The following is a 22,231-nucleotide window of genomic DNA, read 5'->3' on the forward strand; positions in this document are numbered from 1 at the left end:
GAATGTATAGTTGTTGTACTAGATTTCTACTCACGACATTTCGTATCACAAAAATTTTCGAATTTGTGATCTACTCTGAAGCAGGTCACAAGTTACAAATTTGTTTATAATTAATTACCCCCCTGCACTGGTGAAGAGGTAATCAAACATTTTTCCAATGTTAATTACAACACAAAAGCTATTTTTCAGTACTAAAACCTTTTTTTTTTACATCCTCACCAGCCAAGAAATGACACTCGCTGGAAGTTCTTCATTTTGTTACTTCAAAAAATTCAGCAACTGCAAAAGTGTCGTGTTCATAATTTCTTGCACCGTGTAAACAGTATTTTCAGGTAAAAAGATATTTTTAAGTTCTCGTTTAAAATTTCAAAAGGAACAGAACTTTTGTTTGACAACTAAAACTATTTAAAAATTAAACGTCAAATTTGTTTTGAAAACAAATGCAATTTTTGATGAAATTTGCAAATTGTTAACTATTTTCAAGAAAGTGTTTAATTTACTTAAATATTAACTATGTCTAGTCAATCTAGCTGCCCAGAGGTTTTTACAATCTTTTTCTTTTGCTAATTTTCAAACTAAAAATGTTCCTTCCAGCACTTGCAAGCTCAAATGATTATCATCATTCATCCCGGTTCTTTGAATCTTCGAATTGGAAGAGCTTCCGATTTTAATCCCATACGAATTATCCATGCTATTGGTCGCAAAATACGTCCAAATGGACATCAATATCGAGATCGAATTCTTCCTCAAGTTGTGAGTTGTTCTGAAAGAAAAGGACTCCAGATAAAATAATTCTAATTTAATAATTTAGTCAAAAGAATCCTTGGCTGAGTTTGAAGAACATCGTTTACAAGTATCCCACATCATTCAATCATGCTCCCAATCGGACGGTCGACGAAGATACGCAACACCACCCCAACAAATTGCTGCGTTCAACAGAAGATCTACTCCTGACATAATTGGGAAAGCAGAGACGAACACATTGAGAAAAGAGACTATTATCGGAGATGAGGTAAAGTATACTTTCGAGGATATAGTTTGTATATGATATGAAGATGAACAATTTTGAACTCTTTAATCTATTAACGGCCGATTTCTTGACAGAATCGTAGGGCTAATACCGGTCCTAATGCTAAAGCTAGTACTCAAATCGGTATCTACTCATTTCTTCACTCAGATACTAAGCCCTAGAACTGTTAATTTAGGACCAAGTAATTGTTGGGAATCGGTACTAGTTAGCTTCTCAAAATAAGCTAGTAGGTTTCTGGTATTATGACAATTGTTAGTAGGGACTCAAATCGCTACCAAGTGATTTCTTCACTGTCAAATTGGTACCGAGTCTTACTTGGGACCTACAAATCGACAGTCTAGCGATGATAATTTTTTTTTTATGGAATTAATATACGATTAATTGTATTTAAATTGACAAAAATATTCTTTATTTAAAAATGAACGAACAATATTGAAAAAAGATTTGAATCGAGAATAATAAATTTTCTAAAAACTACATAAAAACATACCAGTTTAAACAAACGTAAGTACAGCACAAAGTATGTTAAAGTATAAATTAACATTAAAGACAATTATTACAAATTGACTTTAACAATAATCACCCCTATTTCGTATGTCATTTGTACTAAAAACAACAAGGAAACGACTTCCTCTAGCTGAAGCGAAACGAAAAAATTTTAACTCTCCAAAGTCAACAGCGAACATGTTAACGAACAAATAATACCATCCAGTATTATAGGTCGTTTCAAATCAAAAGTCCTGACTCTGAGTTTATTTTCTACTTTCCAATAAAATTCAGAACAAATAAACAAAAAACTCAATTTTATTGGCTCATTGCGACAAATCAACTCAAAAATAACAACAAATCATGCTTGTTTGAATGAATGAAATGCTAGAGAAAAAAATAAACAAACGAAAAATCTGAATTTGTTTACCAATGATTTCTATGGTGACGACTCCAAAATAATTAAAAAATAAAAATAAGATATTTACTGCCCAATTATACAAATGAAAAGATGTGAATAGAATTTTAAGTTATGAATTGCTATCATATAAACTGGACATTTCTGGTCCATCTTCACCTAGTCCTATAACAATATCATCGGCAAGTTATCCCAACTGCCTTCAAATGATAAATAATTGTATGTTTTTGTGTATTGCCCGCGGATATGGAGTGATGCAAGCCCGGAGACTTGCCTCCGCTTTCTGAGGCTAACCCATTGAATCTCACAGATGAATAAATTAATTAAAATAGGGATATCAAGAACTGTTCTTCATTACTTTATAGTAATTTTAGAAAAAGTTCAGCTGCCTCATACATGCTTCTTTCCAGTAATCGAATGAGTTTTTTTTATTTTTGCTCAATTTTCCATGGGACTTTTGATTTGAAACTACCTATATGTCAAATCAAAATAATAAAAATACGTAAAAAAAAAAAAAATTCAAGAAAAAACTTCAGAAAAAAAGAGTTTAAAAAAAATTAAAAATTAAATTCGTTCAAGACTTCGTTTTCGCTTCAGCTGCGTATTACTGGTTGAACAGAATGAAAATTCGCTTGTAGCAAAGAAAAACGTCGTGGTACAAGATTTCAAATAAATTCGCTCAAAATGTAGAAAAAATGAACAGAATTATGTGGCGCACTAAAATGTCAATTGCCTTGAAAAAAAAAATAATTTTAACTGAGCACCACATTAGAAACGTCAAAAGTCATTGCGCTTGTAGCTTGAAGTAAAAGTCGACTCAACTTGTACCACAGCGAATTTCCTTGCCACAGCCACAGCTACGTATTCTGGCACCAATATACTAATTTCATACTTTTTAACTTTGACAGCGACACAAGACACAAGCCACAGCTACATCATTCTGGTCTACCAGTTAGGCTTTATTTAGGAATTTAGCTTCGCAGTTCCCTGAGCTCTTCGCCCTTCTTTCATTAAGCCTCAATTCTGGCTTCTAGAACGAGTCGTTTTTGTGTCGTTGTCCAGAAGCGTCCGGAAGTATTTTTATTTAATCATTCCCCAATACAGATATATAATATTTTAGAATTGAGTGAAAGCGTTTCAAACTACATATTTTATTGGATTTAAGAATGAGTGAATCCTTGACTTAAACCAATTAAAAACAACATTATTTTCCCTTTCTGATAGGAAAACTATGGTTTATTCACTCAAAATATCATCTTTCGAATCCAATTTTTGGGCAAAGGACATATAATCTTGAACCAGACGATGGTTGCCATCCGAAATCCATCTTCCAATTTCATACACAAAATGTCTTTGCAACAGAATTCTATTAAAAAATAGTATTGGCGACTAACCTCGTCGAATTTCTTACAAATTTGACAATATAAGGCAAGAATTCAAATCTGTAAGAAATTTGACGAGTACTAAAAAAAAAATATTGAATGCACACTTTTACATTGAATTTTTTTTTTCCAATGCAGAAAATTTTTTTTTCAATGCAAAATATTTTAATTTGTAATAAAAATTTTATTTTCAACGAAAATTTTTTTCATTTGCAATGAAATTTTTTGTATGCAAAATATTTTTAGTTGCAATACATTTTTTTTTTTCAATGCAAATATTTTTCAGTTGCAATAATTTTTTTTTTAAAGCAAATATTTTTCATTTGCAATAAATATTTTTTTTTTTCAATGCAATTTTTTTTTTATTTGCAATAAATTTTCTTTTTAATTTTATTTAAATTGATTTTTTTACAACCCTGCTCAGAGCAAAGAATAGTCGATGGCCAAAAGTGAAAATGAAAAAAGTGATAATCAACCATCACCTAAGCCGATTCCACCCCAGTTTTATGCCTGCTAGTTCTTAGTCCCTCCTTGTGAACTAAGATCAGGTCCTAAAATGTAAAGAAACTTTTCCTTAAGACCGAGTACCAGTGCTAGTACCTCGTCTAGCTAGGCAGGCTTAGTACTCATGTGAATAAATTGGCCGTAAGACTAGAGTGTGATATGAAATTTTAATCCTTTGCCACTGAACTAATACAAATTCTAGACTTTTGGTTAATTCTTTTCCTATTTTTTTTTTTTTTTAAGATTATGAACATAAACGTTAATGATCCCTACAATATTCATTTCCCAATAAAACGTGGAGAACTTAATCTGCACAGTGAACTTGGAGGTTCTCTAACCTCAGTTATGACTGACTTACAAGATATTTGGGAACATGTTTTAAAAGCAAAAATGGGTATCGATTTAAGGTATGCTTCAATTTTCTTTTATAAAAAGGTTTATCCTGGAAAATTTTCCATTCTTGCAGTATACTGAATCAATATAAAGCAGTGTTAGTCATTCCCGATATTTATAACCGAAGTCACCTCAAAGAACTAACTTCCCTGCTGTTAAATCGGATGGGTTTCGGAAGTTGTTTCTTAGTTCAGGTATAATAAACATCTCTTTGAAATAAAACGAACTTTGGTTTGCGATATTAATTTGAGTCAAAAGGATCATGTTTCAGCGACATTTGGTGCCGGTTTGGGACATGCTTGTGTCGTCGATGTCGGCGATCAGAAGACATCAATTTCTTGCGTAGAAGATGGTATTTCTCAACCAAATACAAGAGTTAGACTTGAGTATGGTGGAGCTGATGTGACACAAGTCTTACACTGTCTTTTAGAAAAATGCTCCTTTCCTTATAAAGAGTGCAATGATAGTACTTTAAAGGATGTATTTTTGCTTAAACAATTGAAAGAAAAATGTTGTCATGTTAATCTGGTAAGTACATAATTTTCTAATACAAAAGAGAATTCTATTTGAATTTGTTTTTTTGTTTCTTTTAAGGACATTTGTGGATCTCAAGAAAAAACATTTGAAGTGTGTCACGGAGAGAACAAATTAAAATACACAATACAAGTTGGCGATGAATGTATCGTTGCACCACTTAGCTTATTTCACACTGAACTCCTGACGATTACAGGCAAAAGTAAAGCAGCAAAGGTACAAATATCTGCTTCTCATCAGCCAGACTCAGAAGACTGTTTTGATGCTGAATACATAAGGGAAACGAGTGTAAGAAAATTAAAGAATTATGTAGAATATTCAAATTACTGATATTTGATGCCCTTTTAGAGAAGGAATGCTCGTGAACAACTTGATCAAATTCAAGGTGATGGTGTTATTGTGCAACAGGATAATCAAGAAGAAGAACTTGTTGTTGATTCATTTGAAAATGAAAGAGATAGCAAAAACGATAAAGATTTTGTTTTACCAAATGGTCAAGTAATTGGTATTGACCAAGCCGTCTTACTCAGTATTGAGCGATGTCGTAAGTCTCAAACTTATTTTAGTGTAAATTTAAAATAAAAACAAAACTTTTTTTTTTTTCTTAACAGCAAATGAAGAGATGAAAAAGAAAATGTACGGATGTGTACTTGTTGTTGGAGGGGGAATGAAGTTTGCTGGAATTGGAAAATGGTTGCAGAACAAAATGGCATTGAATGTCGCATACTCTCATCGTTCTGGTAAGTTATTCCTTTGAGCTTCTTTACTTAAAAACAACAAAAAGAATGAAGATGGTGAAGAAAAGAGCCTGGAATATAATTATCCAATATTTAAAAATAATTTGATTGATCTCAAATCACGTGAAAATCGTTCATGATTCAGCATTCATTTGAAAAAAGCTTTTGTTGATTTTCACTTTTAGTCAAAATATATCGTATGTATATTGTTTTTTAATATATTTTTTAACATTATTTTTATTTTTCAGAGCATCTTGATATTGTAACAAGTACTAAAGATATGGATCCTGCAATGACCGCTTGGAAAGGAGCTGCAATTATGTCGTGTTTGGAAAGTGCACCTGAACTATGGATAAACCAACATGAATGGCAAAAGTATGGTCTACGAATATTAAGAGAAAAAGCGCCTTTTATGTGGTAAAGAAGTCATACACATTTTAAGAAAATGCATTTTTTATAAGTACATGAAAATTAAAACATTTTATAAAAGAATTAACTGTTTTTCTAAAAAAAAAAAAAACTAAATAAAAAAATAGAAACATACGAAAATTTAAACTTAAAGATAAGATTAACACAACCCCCTAGATTTAGACCGTGGGCTGATGACGGGATCCCATGAACTAGAAAATTGAAAACTGTCGTAGGGATTGAAATTTGTATGACGTTTTATTTCTATCGCCTCATCCAGTGGTGTTTGTCTGGACTTTCTAATATGTGGTCGCAAATGCCGATTTTCCCATTGGCTTTTGATAACCGCACAAATATGTTCTTTTAAGTGTGGCACTATCTCTTTATGTTTGTCGGACATCTACAAGAGAATGCATAAATGGCCGGTGTTTGGAACACAAAATGCTTCTTTGGTGACTGGATATTTTTTAATTTTTTTTTGTCGTATGAATAATTCCTGGAACATAAATTACATGCAACTATGCAGCTCAGAAATTTGCATTGTCCTACTAATTTATTTAAGAATTTCATCCAAAGTATCGAAATTTAATTCAGTTCCTTAAAATACAAAAAATTGAAAACCTTCTGTTTTCCTCCTTGAATAAAAAAAAAACTCGTTTATTATTTTTTTGTCATAAGTTTGATTTATTTATGTATAAATTTAATGATATTACATTGTCCATATTTAATAAAAATATTTGTTTTTTTTTTCTCATTACTTTTCTTTAAACATTGTATTGTATAGTTCGAAATGAACTCTCTTTTCCAATGTTTTATAACTTTCCTTAAATGAATTTAATATTTCCCAAAAATATGAAAATATGGAAAATGAATGGAAATAAAATTTATATATTTATATATATATATAGATTTATGTTTGTAAGAGCAAAAAAAATTATAAAACAAATTTGTAATAAAAAAAAAATAAAAACACTTGCACATATTTTTTAAAATTATGTTTTTTTTTGTTATTTTCAATTTATATATTTTACATCTATTAAATACTTAAAATTTAAACGATTTTCTTTTTTTTTTGTTATAATTTTATTTGATTTATTTTTTGTTTTGTTTAACGAATAGTTGATGAAACTACGGAATAGTAAGTGTATAATATAGATTTATATATATTATTTTTATTAAGTTTTTTCTTTTATTTATTTTCATCTAAATTACATAATAATAATGTTTCATTATAAGCACAATCAAAAGAGAGCCTACAGTAATAAAATATTTTAAAATTGTTATTTTGCCAATTTATATATTTTTTTATACAGACACATAATTATATAATATTAGGAGAAGGGGAAGATAAAAACAAATAAAAACAAAACAATATGGTGCAATGAGTTTAGTTATAATGGTTGGTTTCTTTTTGGGAAATGGGGAGTGGTGGAGGTCTTGTTTTACAATAAAATACAAACAATAAAATACATTTACATGCTATATTCGCTCGAGGCTTCATATATTTTGTCTGAATAACGTCAGTATATGAATACAATTTTCTCTTTGACTTGTGTGTATTGTTTTTTTTTTTTTACTATATTCGTTTAATTTAAACAAACATTTTGCATAATTCATTTATTATTATTATTTTTTTTAAATTTTAAGCTAATAGCAATTTATATTTATGACTATATTCTAACCTAAAACAAAACTATTTACATCATTACACAACATCCTGCTCTGAAACGTTTCTACACTATTGCTAAAAAATAATGTTTTCTTTTTTTCCATGCTGGACTCTTCTTAATGCTATTCAGTTTTTTTTTTTGTTTTTTTTTTACAATTTTCAATTTTATTGCGGGTTGTTTTGCTGTAAATTATATAAAAAAAAAAGAATATCTGTCGACTGTTTTATTGTCACTTTTGGATTAATGAAAAAAATGGTAAAAACATTAACATTAAATTGACATTCTAAAAATGGTTGACTTCAGATTGCACAATTGATTGGATTGGTGTTTCAGAAGATGATGACGAGGTCTAGCTCTTCTTCTTAGAGCTTGTCTCCTTTACACCACAATCATCGACTTTTTTATTGCCTTTAGCTATTGCTAGAAGGGTCACTAGTTTCTTATGTGAATCACCTACTATCCACCCATGCTGCTGGTAGTTTTCATTCTCTTCAATATGGTGTTCGTCGTCATGTGGCGATTCTATGCGACCAAATTCTTCATCACTTGACGAAGACCAATAGTAGAGCATTTCAGAGGCGATTCTTTTTCGTCTAGCTTGTGGTCTACTACTACTTTGTGGCGAACTATCAGCCTGCGATGGTTGCGCTGTTTGTTTTGTTTTGGAAGAATTTCGGGCATCTGCCTTGTCTGGTTTTGACTTTGCAGAAACCTTCTTAGCACAGCTTGTTGATGACGGTCCAGCATCATTCTCCAATTTACCAGAAATTGTTTTTCGACGATTACGTATTGGCGCGGCCGTTCTCGATCTTCGATTGAGTTCAGCTTCGAAGTCACTCTCAGAGTCGTCAGCGGCAATTTTAGAAATTATATTTTTTTGTGTGGGTTTTTTGAAAGGCGAACTATTGTTTTTTGTGGCTTCAATAGTATTCTTTCCACTGGATGTTGGTTTTGTATCCTTATCTTTTTGTGCTCTTGCTGTTACTTTCGGTGCTGGTGCAGGTGGTGTCGTTATAGGAGCATTAACTACCGCAGTTGGAGTTTTCTTTTTTGTCTTAGTTGCTTTTGTATTTTTTGCAGCACTTGCAACAACTTTAGCTGCCTCAGGAGTATTATTTTTGAGCCTTTTTTGTGGAGAAGCAGGAGCACTTTCGGACTTTTCATCTTCTGATTGAGTTACTGATTGTTCTTCAATATCTTTCTTACTATTCTTACTTGAAGTTGGTGTTGAATTAGGTTTCTTTGGAGCAGGGGTCGATGCGGTTTTCCTCTTTTTTTTGGTTTTTTGTTCTTTTTCTTCAATCAGAGCAATGATGTCTTTTGTTGAGAGGAATTCTTCAAATTCATCAGAACTCCATATTTCAACTAATTTTTTCGGTCGATTTACTGCACATCTTCGTTGTGATTTTCTTTGACCTTCACCAATTAACTCGGCAATTTCTGCCGGTGACATTCCAAGTTCAGCATGAAGTTGAGACATTTCTTTCGAAGTTGGTTGTTGTTCATTTTTCTTCGTCACTCGTTTATTTGGTTTTTCTGCTGGTGGTGTTTTGGTCTTGGGAGCTTTAGGGGCGGGAGCAGGGGCGGCGGTGACAGCTGGTTTTCTTTTCGTCGATTGAGTTTGTCTTTTTCTCGACGAATTGGTAGCATTATCATGTCTGTCTTCTTTTGCAGCCTGACGATTCTCATTTACACCACGTAGAGTGTCAAACAGTCTATCCAGCTCTTGTTTCGGAATTTGCTTCGGTGGTTCTGGAGCGGGTAGTACCGGCTTTTCAATTGCAATTTTTGGTTTCGTTTTAGCATTTTTGAAAATACGTCCCATAATAAGTGACTTGTTTTCGAATGTTTTCGCTGTAAATGCACTCGAATTACTACTTTCGTCAGATTCTACATGAGTTTCCTTGTTGTCATCGTTATCATTATCATTATCGTTGTCATCGTCACCGCCACTCATTGATCCATAAACAAAGTCATCTCGATCCGAGTAGGTAACAGTCGATGTTGTATTTTCATCATTGATGGCAGGAGTTTCTGGTTTTTGGAATTTAATTGCTTCCTTCTCTTCCATTCCGATATTTTTGAATGGTCTCTCAGGTATGATGATGGCCTTTTTAGGACCTGCATCATTATCTTCTGCTATTTTGAATGGAGATTGTATAGCTTTTGAAATTGGTGTATTTTCAGAATCATCAAATTCGTAAATATCTTTGGGAATAATACTTTCCGGTTTTTTAGGTGGACTTAATACGATTGGCATGCAACTTTCCGTATCGTGAACAGATATTACAAGAGAGGATTCTTTGATTGGGGAATTATCTCTCTTTTTGCTTGGTGGTGATACTTGTATTTCTTTTGGTTGGCTCTGGAGTATGGTGGGGAAATGTCCAGCAATATCATTGTTTGTGGGTTTTTGTTTGAATTTAGATTTTTGTTCGTTGTGCACTTGCAGCGAAGGTGTAAATGTTGTGAGTGGTGTTTCATTTCCAAGAGCAATGTCAGCTAAAGTTGTAAGCTTACAACCTGGACGTGGACTGCGCTCTAAGGCATGTTCCATGTCCAAACCAATTGTTGGTATGGAAACCTTTAAGTTGTCGTAGCCCTTCATGGCGGCTTTAGTTTTAAGTCGACTAGTTGTTGTAGTAATTGTAGAACTTTGAGATGATGCCGAGTGAAGAGGCGAGATGAAATTTCTAAGAAAATAAAATACAAAATTAGATTTTATTTTTTTTTAATTTTTTTGTTTAGTATTGTAAAGCTTACAGGTTTGTAAATTGTGAAAAAAGGACTACTTCAATAAAAGATTTTTTAACTTCTTTGTTCTTCATACAAAACAAAAAATAAAATTTTGCACACCGGGCGTTGTATCTTTTTTTTTTGCGAAAACGAAAACAAATTAACGTCAAGATTTTGTATGTGTGTGTATGTATGAAATTGGCTGCGTTCAGGAATATTTTTGAACGAAACAGATGTTTACCTACATTCATCTTGTTGCCGAAGCAGGTGTTAGTATTCTACAAGAAACTAGCGCTTAAAATAATGGTCGCGTTCAGATATATTCTATACCTTTCGGTATAGATATGTGTTAAGCAATCCAATGCGATTCTAAACATTTTCGGATACTTAATTATTGGATGGGATAATAAAGGTAGGAATACCTGTTTTTTTCCGTTGGCAAAATCGGATGCTTAATTGTCTAGATAGCATATAATATTGGCTCCCGAATGTGATCATCAAAACAAGCACAAGTCAGCTGTAACAGCTAATCACTTGAAGAGTTCAAGAATAGAAAGAATGTCGGTGTTTTCACGTAAGTATCTTAAGCGGTCTAGATAGCTTTGTGTTAAAGTAATCCCATGTTAAATCCCATCTAATCACGAATATTATGGTATATTGATTAGTATAAAAATCCAAAAAACCCTAACAAAACCTGGGTACCTACTTATCTATCTAATGGGAAATGTGCAGAAAAGTTGATTTGTGTTCACAAACCTATCGGATACTTAGAGCAAAATTCATAGTCGTTACTCGAGTTAAGATTTTTCTCAACTCCAGTAAGTTCGCTCAAGGGAATTGAAAATAATACTGTCACTTGAGTAAAGAAAAATCTTGTCAAATTCGTCGTCCCACTCGCGATTCATTTATTTTATCATAAAATTAGTACAAATTTTAATTGTTAAATACAAAAAACAAACGCTCGTAATGACACTTGCGTTTTAATGTCAACTGACTGAAAAAAACTTAAGCGTTTCCTCAAGTAAAAAAGCCTCCCCAGACGTTTACTTGTGAAAAACGTCGACTCCAGTGATGACTATGAATAAGGATTCTCAACTTGAGTGATGACTATGAATTTCGCCTTTAGTTATCTTAGGCGTTAGGGCTACCGTAACATGGGGTTACTTTGCCCCGGCGGGGGTAACTTTGCGCCACTGACGAAAAAAGTTAGTTTCTTGATTCACGCTCAGAAATGTTAGATTCTCTATATCGAAGCTACTGTAATATACACACACACATATATACATCTGCCACGTGTTGCAACGGACCATCTGCCGGCAGTTTTTAAGAAGCAGTTGACCTGTGAATTTGAGGTAGGAAATTCGTGTTTTTTTTTAGGTGAAAAATTTGGTGTATAAAACCAGTTGTGTGATAATTTACAAAGTAAGTACAAATATTCTAGCTATGATATTATTTTGTTATTACTCTGCGCTTGTCATTTGTTTGTTTAATTAATAAATAATAATTATTGCATTTTTTTTATGTGACTAAGCAGTTTTTTTTTTTGTTTTGGGGTTACTTTGCCCCAGAAGCAATTTATTTTTATAATTAAATGTGTTTTTAATTCTATGTATGTTTTTATTGTTTTTAAAAGTGAACAATTTTTTCGTTTGTAAATTGTTATTAATGTTTATTTTAAACAGTTTTTGGTTAAATTAATGAAGTTTTCTGTTTTTTTCTTTAAATTCGTATTTATTTATAATCAATTAATGAAATAAAAGAGGCTGTTTTGTTTTTTGTAAAAAAAAGAGTTGTGTGTGTACCTACAAATTTTTTTTCTGACTGATTTGAAGCTTTGATCCAGGGCTTTTAAAATACAATACTAATTTTGCTCCAGCTCTTTAAATACAAGTTGTATAGTTAAAAACTTCAGGTGGAGCAAAGTAACCCCGTCCCTTGGACTACTTTGCCCCACTTTTCAACTTAAAAAACAAAATATTTTTACTGTTATTTGAATGCTTTTTTTAGAATTAATGCATTATTTCATGTCTTATCAATGAATTAAAAGAAAAAAACAAATAGATAAAAAAATGTCTCTGCCATTTTTAAGAGGTTTTCTAAAAATAGTGCAAAAAACGGAGCAAAGTAACCCCATGTTACGGTATTGTTTATATTAATAAAATTATTATTATCTTTTGATGATGTATCTTTTATTAGAAAAAATAAAGATTAATAATAATAATAATAATAATAATAATAATGATAATAATAATAATAACAATAATAATAATAATATTAATAAAAAGAAACTCATGTCGGATTCGCGGTTTTCAAATATACTAGCTTATATTGGTGTTACAAGGAGGAGTAAATTACTCAAAAAATATTTAAAATCGTTGATATGCCATTTTATAGCCATTATTATTAAAACGAAATTTCAAAAACAATCAAAAATCGATTTTAGAAAAAAATCAAAGGAGAATGGGCAATTTTGTATGGAACTTGGAAGTTCCGCGGCCAAGAACGATTTTGTTATTTTTTGATGTAGTTAAGTCTTACATACATTGTGCAGAAGTTTTATCCTTCTAACGTTCTTCACAAACCGATAAAATGCATTTCTGCATTTAAAAGTTAATGCAAATTGTCTCAATGTTTAAAATTGAACGTGTATTTTAAGTGCAAGATATGATAATCTGTCATTTTCCCTGAGCCTGAAGACCTTTATCTTGGATATCCAACCAATAGAACCCAAAATATTGGCTTTTTAAAACATCAATTTCGAGTCTATTTTAAGACTTTTTTTCTCAATTTTGTATTTGTTTTTTCCTTTTGAAAACTCAAACACAAAATCTTGAAGTGGTTGGCTTAAAAAGCTTATATTTTGAGTTCCATTGGTCGGATATTCAAGATTGAGGTTTTAAATCACCGTAAAAATGACATAAAATCATATTTCATGATTTAATTAAAATAGTAATTCAATTTGCCCTTCGCATATTGCTCGATGCAATAACAACACTAATATTGCAATATCTTCCATTCCAAATGCAATACAACGAAACGGCCATAGTAAAAAATTTTCCTACGTTATAGATCTTTCATTTGATACCAATTTCATTACTGGCCGCCAAACGTCCAATATGCCCATTCTCCTTTATTTTTAAATTCCAAAAAATGTGGCTTATGAAAATTTATTTAACTTTCGATTTATTACTTCTTAAGAGCTTTTGTAAAAAAAAAATATTTGAAATTGAAGTCGTTTGGGAGAAAATCAGAATAAATAAATAAAATGCACGACTGGGTCGCACGAACTTGCTCTTAAAGTTCAAGTTGCTTAAATTTTTAAGACTTTTTATTTAGAAATTTGGAAAATAAATGTGCAAAAAAAAAATAAAATTCGTTTAAAAAAAAACAAAATCGTTGCAGCCGTTTTTGAGCAATTTCAATTTTACTAAAATCGGTATATGACAAGTACCGTTATTTTTAGTCCAAAAAAATAATTCCAAAAACCCCTCTGGAGAGTCGCCAAATAATGATACCAAGTTTGACATCAATCGGTCCATCCGTTTAGGCTGTAACTTCGTTTACAGACAGACAGACAGACAGACAGACAGACAGACAGACAGACTGACAGACGGACTTCCGGGACACACTTTTTTGGCATTCTCTATCATCGTAATGTCATGGAAAAATGCTATCTCAACTTTTTTTTTGTACGAATGCATAACTTGATATATAGTACCTATATCGCAAGTAAAAAAGCGTTAAGTGGGAGGATTTTCGAAAAAAAAAAATCATCAAAATATGGACCTTGTTAAAAAATGATACTTGAACTTTGTTTATGTAAATCTTAGGAGCTGTTTTTGAAAAAACTAAACTTCTCCAAAATTTTTAAATGACGGGTACCTTAGTTTTTGGTCGTAATAGCCTTTTCTCTTCAAACGATAATCTTGAATTTCAGCAACAATATAAAAAGTTCCTATGTTGTTTGTTTTTTGCGCTTATTTTTTAGAAAAAGTACCTATTTCAATACACTGCAGTGTAACACGACACTTAGTTTTCACTAGGTGAAGCATTTAACTGTTATACAAGTGAAATGAATATGTCTCTAACAGAACCAATTGGATTTTGAGCAGATTTCCTCGTTATCTAGATTACGAACTAGATTATGAAAACTGAAAATGTATGGAAAATCTGGTAGATTTCCATAAGATTCGGAGGTTTTTTCTTGAAATCAAGATTTTTATTCGATGCGAAAAGGATAATAAATTCCAAGAGTCACGATATCTTGTAACTGATCGATCCTTTCGAAAAGTGTCACGATATCTTGTTATTCATCGCTCGTATCTAAAAGTTTTATGACAGTTTTTGTAGGATACATCTATAAGATGAACATAGAATATTTTTTAATAAGTTCGGTATAAAAAAAAAGTTAAAAGAAAAAAAACGTTGTTATTGAAATTTTTTGTTTTAAATCTAGAATATATGTACATATTTTTATTAACATTAATGGTTAAAACTCAAAAAAGTGATATTAAATTTTTTGGAACAACTAGGTTATCATCCATAGTAAAAAGAAAACATAAGTTAATATAAAATAACTACAACGAAAAATTTTAGGAAATAAACAAAGTTTTTAAAATCGTACTCACTGTTTTTGACCGATTACAGCTGAACTATCCATTCCATGAAGATGTGTTCCAATTTGTGATGGCTGATTGACAAACGTCCTTGCTGTCAAAGGGGCTGGTGTTATTAAACTAGGTGTAGCAATAGATGCCATTTGTAAAATTGAACTCTCTCGTGGCAAATTACTTCTTTGTGCACCGCTACCTCCTCCCTCATTTGCCAAAAATGCTTGATCCTTCGCTCCAGACAAAACATGCATTTGAGCATAATTAACTGGTAAAACAGGTGGTGGTTGAGCACAAGCCGGATTCGAATCTGATGAAATATCACTGAATTGATTTACATCAAGTCTCGGATAACTTCCAGACTCTCGTTTACCATTCGTATCAGCCCCTGATTGCTTGATATAGGAAAATCTCTCATTTGGTGATTTTGGTGTAACCGGCTTAACTTGTAAATCATATGCATAAGTTGTGGGTGGTACAATTGGATAAGTTCGCTCTACCAAAGGTGTTTCAGAGCCTTTCAAAATATTACAACATTCATAGAAAAGACGTTCATCTGGATTCAGTGTAAGTCTAGATGAAGTTTTCGTTGAATAGCGTTCATAGTTTTGTTCTGGTGATGAAATTGGCTCAATCCCAGATTGATTAAGAATACTATTTGGAGGAATAAAAGGGACTTTTGGTTGAGGCTTATGGACTTTTTCGACTACAGATTTTTCTAGAGTTTCTGCTAATTTTGGTGGAACAATGTTATTTCCTTCTAATCGAATATTTTGAATAGCGTTAAAATATTGTTTAGGACTTTGAGGAACTACAGCTGTTGATGAAGATGGTGGTGTAGTATTGGACTTAGTAACAGGAGTCGGTACATCTTTGACTTCTTGTTGTTGTTGAGCTGCGGCCTTCTCTTCTTCCTGTTTTCTTGTAGCATTCAAATACTCTTGTTCGGATACTTTTGATACATGAGCAATTGTCAATTGATGTTTGTTTAATGCTACTGCTTTAGCAAATTTCTTATTACATAAAAGACAATCAAAGGTTTCCATCGAATCCAACATGTTCACATTTGTCTTCTTGGGCTTTCGCGTTAGTAGAACACTTCTTCGCCGACGTCTACGTCTTCCTCCCTTACTTCGTGTTGTGTCTTGTGAGAATGTTGTATAAACACTCATATCATCATCCACATCCATGTCTATGAGGTCTGTGTTTGTTGCATCCATTGTGTCCATGTTCGAACGGTCTTCGTTAAAATTCGGCGCACTTCTAACACTCATCGAAGTCGATGGGCGTCCGAATGGATCTTCTTGGTCTATAAATGAATTCGCTAATTCAAAACCATCATTTGCAAGGTTAAAATCTTTATCTTCAGCTGACATTATATTTTCATTAACTCTTTTTGCAATTGCTGTCAAAAAGTTATCGTCTTCATCATCATCGAATGCCAAAGAATTTCGACGACTAGCAGAAGTGCCACGTTTGCTGGGTGTCGAGCGAGAATTTGCCCGACTGGTATAAGTCGGTGGAGTAGCATCGGCAAATGATTTTCTTCGCGTTCGAAGCGTTGCTAAGCGGGATGTTGTTTCTGGCGGTACACTGACTTGATCACCTTCTTCTGTATGAATATTTTTATTCAATCTGGGATCGCGGCTTGATATAGTAGATTTGCGATCTGTGCTAGGTTGTGGATTCTCTTTGTTTGATGCAACGATATCTAACGATGCTGCCAATATACTTGGACGCAAAATTGACGATGATGGCTTTACATTGCTAACTCCCAAACTGCCAAATGGAGATGCATCTTTGGCAACCCCTGATACTGCCGAATTGGTTTGTACCGGTGAAAATAAGCTAGTTATTGAATGCGAAAGTTCTGAAGGGCGAGTTACACCAGTCGATGTAACATTATCATTCCCATTGTCAACAACATCTTTGCTAAGAGTAAATGATTCTAAACCTGTGCGCAGAAGATTGATATTCTCCGTTTCGATTTTCTTATCACGCTTTTTCGTTTGCTTTTTCTTGTTCTTTTTGTCTTTTTGGGCCACTGCTGGCACTATGTCACTGGTTGGTGATTTATCTTCGTTCGGCGAAACTTGCTCCGAGTTAGGTTGCTTTGAGCCACGATTTGACCAGCTGTCTAGTGAATTTGACCGATAGTTTCCAAAGTCGATAGGTGGTGGCTTTGTTTTAACATGATCTTTGCCTATCAAGTTAGGTAGGTTAGACGGGGTTGAAGGTTCAACGTTCTGATTCTTTGATTTTGTTTCAATTTTTTGCAAATCTTTTGGATCCTTAAATAGTTCAGTGTTGTCTTTTTGTACAATCTGAATCTTTTCTTTTTCCTTTGTTAATTCGGCTTTCGGTTTAGAATCTGTATCCTCTTTTTGAACAACTGGAGAAGGTTTTTCTTTAGTCAAATCAGATTTCTGTTTCTTGGGTTCTTTTACCGTATTACCCGTCTTCGGTTCGGGTTCGGAGGTGCTTAAATCTTTTTTGTTGTTGTCAAGAACATTTTTTCGTTTAGTTGTGGGCATTAGACGCATTCCTGTTAGTAACAAATCTTCACTTTTTTCATAAGCCAATTCCTCAAGCCGTTTCAAATCATCAATTCGAGATTTGTCAGTTTCTTTGAAACTCTCCATTAATTGATCGGCAACGATTGAAGCCAATTCGTTCTTTCTTCGCCTTCTAGGTTTCTTGCCAGAATCTTGTTTGGTCGTTTGTGGTTCGCTTTCTGTTTTATTTGCAACTGAGACCAATTCATTGGGCTCTATTACTACAGCTTTTTCCTTCACTTGAGAGCTCTGATCTGATGGAGTAGGTTCAGATTTTTTAGTAACAACTTCTTCGTTCTTAGATTTCTCTGGTTTTTCCGGCTCTATAACCTTTGGCTCCGGAGGCTTTTCTGTAACGGTTGACTTTTCAATTTGTTGTTGTTGTTTCTTTGACGGAGGATAAGTGGCTTCATTTTCTGGTTCATCGTCACTTACAAAACTTGCTGCTATCTCTTCGACTTCTTTTAGAGCCGAAGCTGGAGGAACAGGTTCGTTTGGTACAACCGAATTCTTAAGTTCACTTTGTTCAGTGGCTTTGTTTCTCCTACTTCGTCGTGTTGGGATCGATTTTTGTGACTCAGGCGATGATGTATTTTTAGATTCATTCTTAGCCAAAGGCTCTACTGCTTTGGTGACTTGATTGCTACTTGTCAATGCGGAATTCGATGAAGGAGATCCTTTTTTCGGAGGAGTTGTTGTTATTTGTGTAAGCTTTTTGTTTGCCTTCACTGGTTTCTTCGTTTCCTTGGAATCAACTTTTACTATTTTTTGCTCATCTTCTGGCTTCTTAACTTCTGGAACCATTGAAGCTATTAAAAGAGGTGTACTTTGATCTTTAGGAGGCTCATGAGAAGGTAAGATAGTTTTTGCTGGTGGAGGAGTACTTTTTGGTTCTTCCAAAGTAGTGACCGTTTGTTTTGGTAGATTTATGATTTCTTCTGTTGAAACAATCTTTTTGGACTCGGGAACTTTGGTTTTCTCTTTGCAAGTGGCTTTGATATTCGATTCAACAGGCATTGGTAGAACTGGATCTTTTACTAAATTCGTATTTTCAATTGGTAACAGATTAAAGTTGGGTTTTAATTTCTCATTCACCACAGGCATTGCTGTTTTTCTTGAAACTTTTTTAGGTGGGGAAATATCGAGGGGTAAATTTACCAATGGCGGATTAATATTAACAACAATAGGTTCCTGTTGTTTTTTATTGTTTGGTGTTCTCTTTCTTGGTGTGCTTGGTGTCGGTTTTGGAGTGATTTCTTTCGGAAAAACAAGCGTTGGATTTTGTAGTGGTATTTGTGGTGGTAGATTTGGGAGTAAAGATTCAGACAATATTGGTATAATTTGGGTTTGTGGTAAAAGGGGCAGTTGATAAGGAACTGGAGGCATGAGAACAGCATTTGGTTTGACTGAAATCTGAGGAAAGTGCACAGGTGCAGGTGCAGGAGCAGGTGGTTGTTGAACGACTTTTGGGACATTTTGTTTTGCCTTAGGCGAGGCACGTTTCGGCTTCTTCGACAAATCTAATGGCACTTCTAATTCAAATGGCAAATTGTTGTAGGCATTTGCACAACGCAAAGAATTCATCTCAAACAAGAAATCATTAGGAGCACCTGCAATTGTTTGACGACGTTTTGAGATCATTCCTCTTGGTGCTGGTGTTGGCACTTGTTGCTGTTGCACCGGCATAAATTGTGGTATTGATAATTGTTGGGGTGGTGGTTTGTTGATACATGGTACTCGTATTGTGTCGGCATTTATCATACACTGCTGTATGGGAGGTTGATTGGAGATTTTTTTAGGAACAATGTCGTTTCGTAAAACTGGGGCTGGTGTAGTAATTTCAATTGTAACTGGCGGTGGAGGGACTCTACTCGCTGGAACTGGTTTGAAATTAGTTGCAAATGGATGAGGGTGTTCTTGTTGTCTAAAGTCAGTGTTAAAAGATGTCGAAAGCTGTTGATTGTTGGTAAATACGTTTCCGGCAGATGGATTTCCTGCTTGAGAAGCTCTGCGATTAACTGGAAGTTCCTTTTTCGGATGGAAATCTCTAAGAGGTTGCGCAGAGTTTGTAGGCATATCTTCAAAAGGTGGTTTGAAGGGATGTAATGGCGTTTCTTTCAATGGAGGCTCTTTTAACAGATTCCTTACTTGCAATTCTTTTGGTAAATTCTTTAATGGAGATTCTTTCAATATTGATTCCATAAGATATGATTCTTTTACCTTTGGAGGATTATTTAGTGGTGGTTTCATTAAGAGCACCTCTTTTAATTTAGGATCTAATAGTGATGGAACATCTGAGGGTATTTCTTTTAGCAAAACAGACTTCTCTGGTAGAAGTTTAGACACTTTTAAAGGTGTTTCCTTTAGAACCACAGGTTTCTCTAATAAAAGTTTCGACATTTTTAAGGGTGACTCCTTAAATTGGTCCACAGACTTTTGGGGTAAAAGTTTCGGCACCTTGCATGGTGATTCTTTAATTTGTTCCACAGACTTTTCTGGTGAAAGTTTCGGTGTCTTGCGCGGTGTATCTTTTACTGACAATTTGTCTGAGGAAGTTTGCTTCAAAAATGTTCCACTCAATGGTGGTTGTTTTTCTAGAGACTCTTTTGATTGTTCCATTTGAAGCTGTTTTGTTGAAGATCGTTTCGTCAAAGTTGTTTGTTCAGTTAAATTATCTATTTTCAATGGTAATTCAGGTTCTTTAACAGTTATTTTGTCAGCCACGGGAGTCAACACTTCGACATTGGCTTCTGCTGAAGGCTGATCACATTTAACAATTCTTCGTGTAAGTGCCTTTCGTTTCGTTGGTTTAGTTTCCTTAATTTCAGGACTTGGGAGTACTAGTTTAGCTTCGGTATTACTTTGAATACTTGCTGCAGTAACACTTCGTGTTTCTTTACATTCTAAAAATGGTTTTCCCAATTTTTCTTGAATTTTTCCAGTCAACATTGCGATGCAATCGTTGATTTTCTTACTTCTTCGTTTTGTTGTTGGACTAACTTGATTATGCAAGAAACCTGGATTAAGTCTATTCAAATCTTCTGTACTTGCAGAAAGATCACTTTGTTGTTCATGGAGGTTTTCTGTTGAGCCTTCAGATCGTAAGCTTAGACTTAAATCTTCATTTGCACTTGTATCTTGCAACTTTTTTGTTTCAAAATTGGTCTCAATTGTGATTGTTGGTAATTCGGTTTTGCATGCACTTGAAGATGGTTCGTTCTTCTCAATTTTGCTGCTATCGGACTTTTCTTTGTCTTCAGCAGTGCAACCAGTATTGACAGGTGTTTTCTCCTGGCTGGAATTATCTTGTGTATTGCCACCAACTTCTTGGTCCTTATCAAATGTTAGTTTTCGAACTGCTGATGTTTTGGATGATTTTTTATCCTCTTCGGTAGGTTTTTGTTTTTCATTTTTGTTTGATGTGTTGTTCTCTGTTTTGTCACCAAGAATACGTTTCTTGATCTTTTTGACGAAACGTTTTGTTGTTGCACCAATTTTTCTCACAATCCCACCTCGTCTCCCCTCAGTCTTTGTATTTGCCTTATTATTCTGGGAATGGACATTTTTGCTGGCTATTACACGATTTTTGACTCGTGCTGATTTTCGTTTGGTGTTTAACATCTTTTTATTTCTTGTAATTTTGTCTTTTTCAGAAATGGCACGCAATTTGTGGTTGCGTAGTATTTTCTTGGAGATGGCTGTTAGCGTTGTATTTGATGTCATGCATTTGTTTGTTGAATTTTGTTGTATTTTTCTGCCGCTGGCTGTTGTTTTAAATTTTCTGGATCTGGGCTTTGTGGCATTTGGTATTATTTCTCGACATACACGTTTTGGAGGAAGGTTCTCAAGCATTTTTCTTATAGAATCAGCTGCAATTAAAAAGTGAAAAGTATGTTAATTTAGAAACAAAACAAGACATGAGAGAAAAAAAATGATATATTGCACTCGTGTTAATAACTCTTTTAACTCAACGAAAGAATTACCGTTAAGCTGTTTTGAACATTTTTGAAAAAAAAGTGCATCTAATGCATTTTTACCATTTCTAATGCAACGCCATTGCACTTTTGCTCTTAACTCAACGAAAGAATTACTGTTGAGCTGTTTTGAACATTTTTGAAAAAAGTGCATCTAATGCATTTTTACCATTTCTGATGCAACGCCATTGCATTTTTGCCCCCAACTCAACGAAAGAATTACCGTTGAGCTGTTTTGAACATTTTTGAAAAAAAGTGCATCTAATGCATTTTTACCATTTCTAATGCAACGCCATTGCATTTTTGCTCCTAACTCAACGAAAGAATTACCGTTGAGCTGTTTTGAACATTTTTGAAAAAAAGTGCATCTGATGCATTTTTACCATTTCTAATGCAACGCCATTGCATTTTTGCCCCCAACTCCAAGAAAGAATTACCGTTGAGCTGTTTTGAACATATTTGAAAAAAAGTGCATCTGATGCATTTTTACCATTTCTGATGCAATGCCATTGCATTTTTGCTCCTAACTCAACGAAAGAGTTACCGTTAAGCTGTTTTGAACATATTTGAAAAAAGTGCATCTAATGCATTTTTACCATTTCTAATGCAACGCCATTGCACTTTTGCTCTTAACTCAAATAAAGAATTACCGTTGAGCTGTTTTGAACATATTTGAAAAAAAAGTGCATCTGATGCATTTTTACCATTTCTGATGCAATGCCATGCACTTTTGCTCCTAACTCAACGAAAGAATTACCATTGAGCTGTTTTGAACATTTTTGAAAAAAATGCAT

General features: G+C 33.5%; 2 protein-coding genes across 4 annotated transcripts in view; one reads left to right on the forward strand and one right to left on the reverse strand.

The window, feature by feature from the left end:
* Positions 1–403: 403 nt before the first annotated feature.
* LOC129908112 (actin-related protein 8) lies at positions 404–6,410 on the forward strand. 2 transcript variants are annotated; one of them, XM_055984413.1, is made up of 11 exons: positions 404–540; positions 595–753; positions 812–1,012; positions 4,064–4,227; positions 4,287–4,407; positions 4,472–4,741; positions 4,808–5,035; positions 5,096–5,291; positions 5,359–5,487; positions 5,733–5,901; positions 6,070–6,410. In XM_055984413.1, coding segments are annotated over exons 1-11 (1,665 nt in total). In that variant the 5' UTR covers positions 404–513; the 3' UTR covers positions 6,071–6,410. The 2 variants fall into 2 exon arrangements, with proteins under 2 accessions (XP_055840388.1, XP_055840387.1); XM_055984412.1 differs by lacking the exon at positions 6,070–6,410 and having other exon boundaries at positions 5,733–5,976.
* Positions 6,411–7,416: 1,006 nt separating this feature from the next.
* The window catches only part of LOC129908111 (uncharacterized), a 34,433-nt gene continuing 19,618 nt past the window's right edge, over positions 7,417–22,231 (reverse strand). For both annotated transcript variants that reach the window (XM_055984411.1, XM_055984410.1), the window contains 2 exons: positions 14,927–21,332; positions 7,417–10,255 (listed from right to left, as the gene is read on the reverse strand). In XM_055984411.1, the coding sequence (XP_055840386.1) occupies positions 7,912–10,255; positions 14,927–21,332 (8,750 nt within the window). In that variant the 3' untranslated portion in view covers positions 7,417–7,911. The remainder of the gene's footprint in view (positions 10,256–14,926; positions 21,333–22,231) is intronic.

Source organism: Episyrphus balteatus, chromosome 2 (assembly GCF_945859705.1).
Source record: "Episyrphus balteatus chromosome 2, idEpiBalt1.1, whole genome shotgun sequence".
NCBI classification, from domain to species: Eukaryota; Metazoa; Arthropoda; class Insecta; order Diptera; family Syrphidae; genus Episyrphus; species Episyrphus balteatus.

Coding starts and splice junctions, on each gene's coding strand:
- LOC129908112 (XM_055984412.1), top strand. CDS start 514: ATGTCTAGTCAATCTAGCTGCCCAGAG. Junction 541..594: donor GTCAATCTAGCTGCCCAGAG/GTTTTTACAATC, acceptor TGTTCCTTCCAG/CACTTGCAAGCTCAAATGAT. Junction 1,013..4,063: donor AGACTATTATCGGAGATGAG/GTAAAGTATACT, acceptor TTTTTTTTTAAG/ATTATGAACATAAACGTTAA.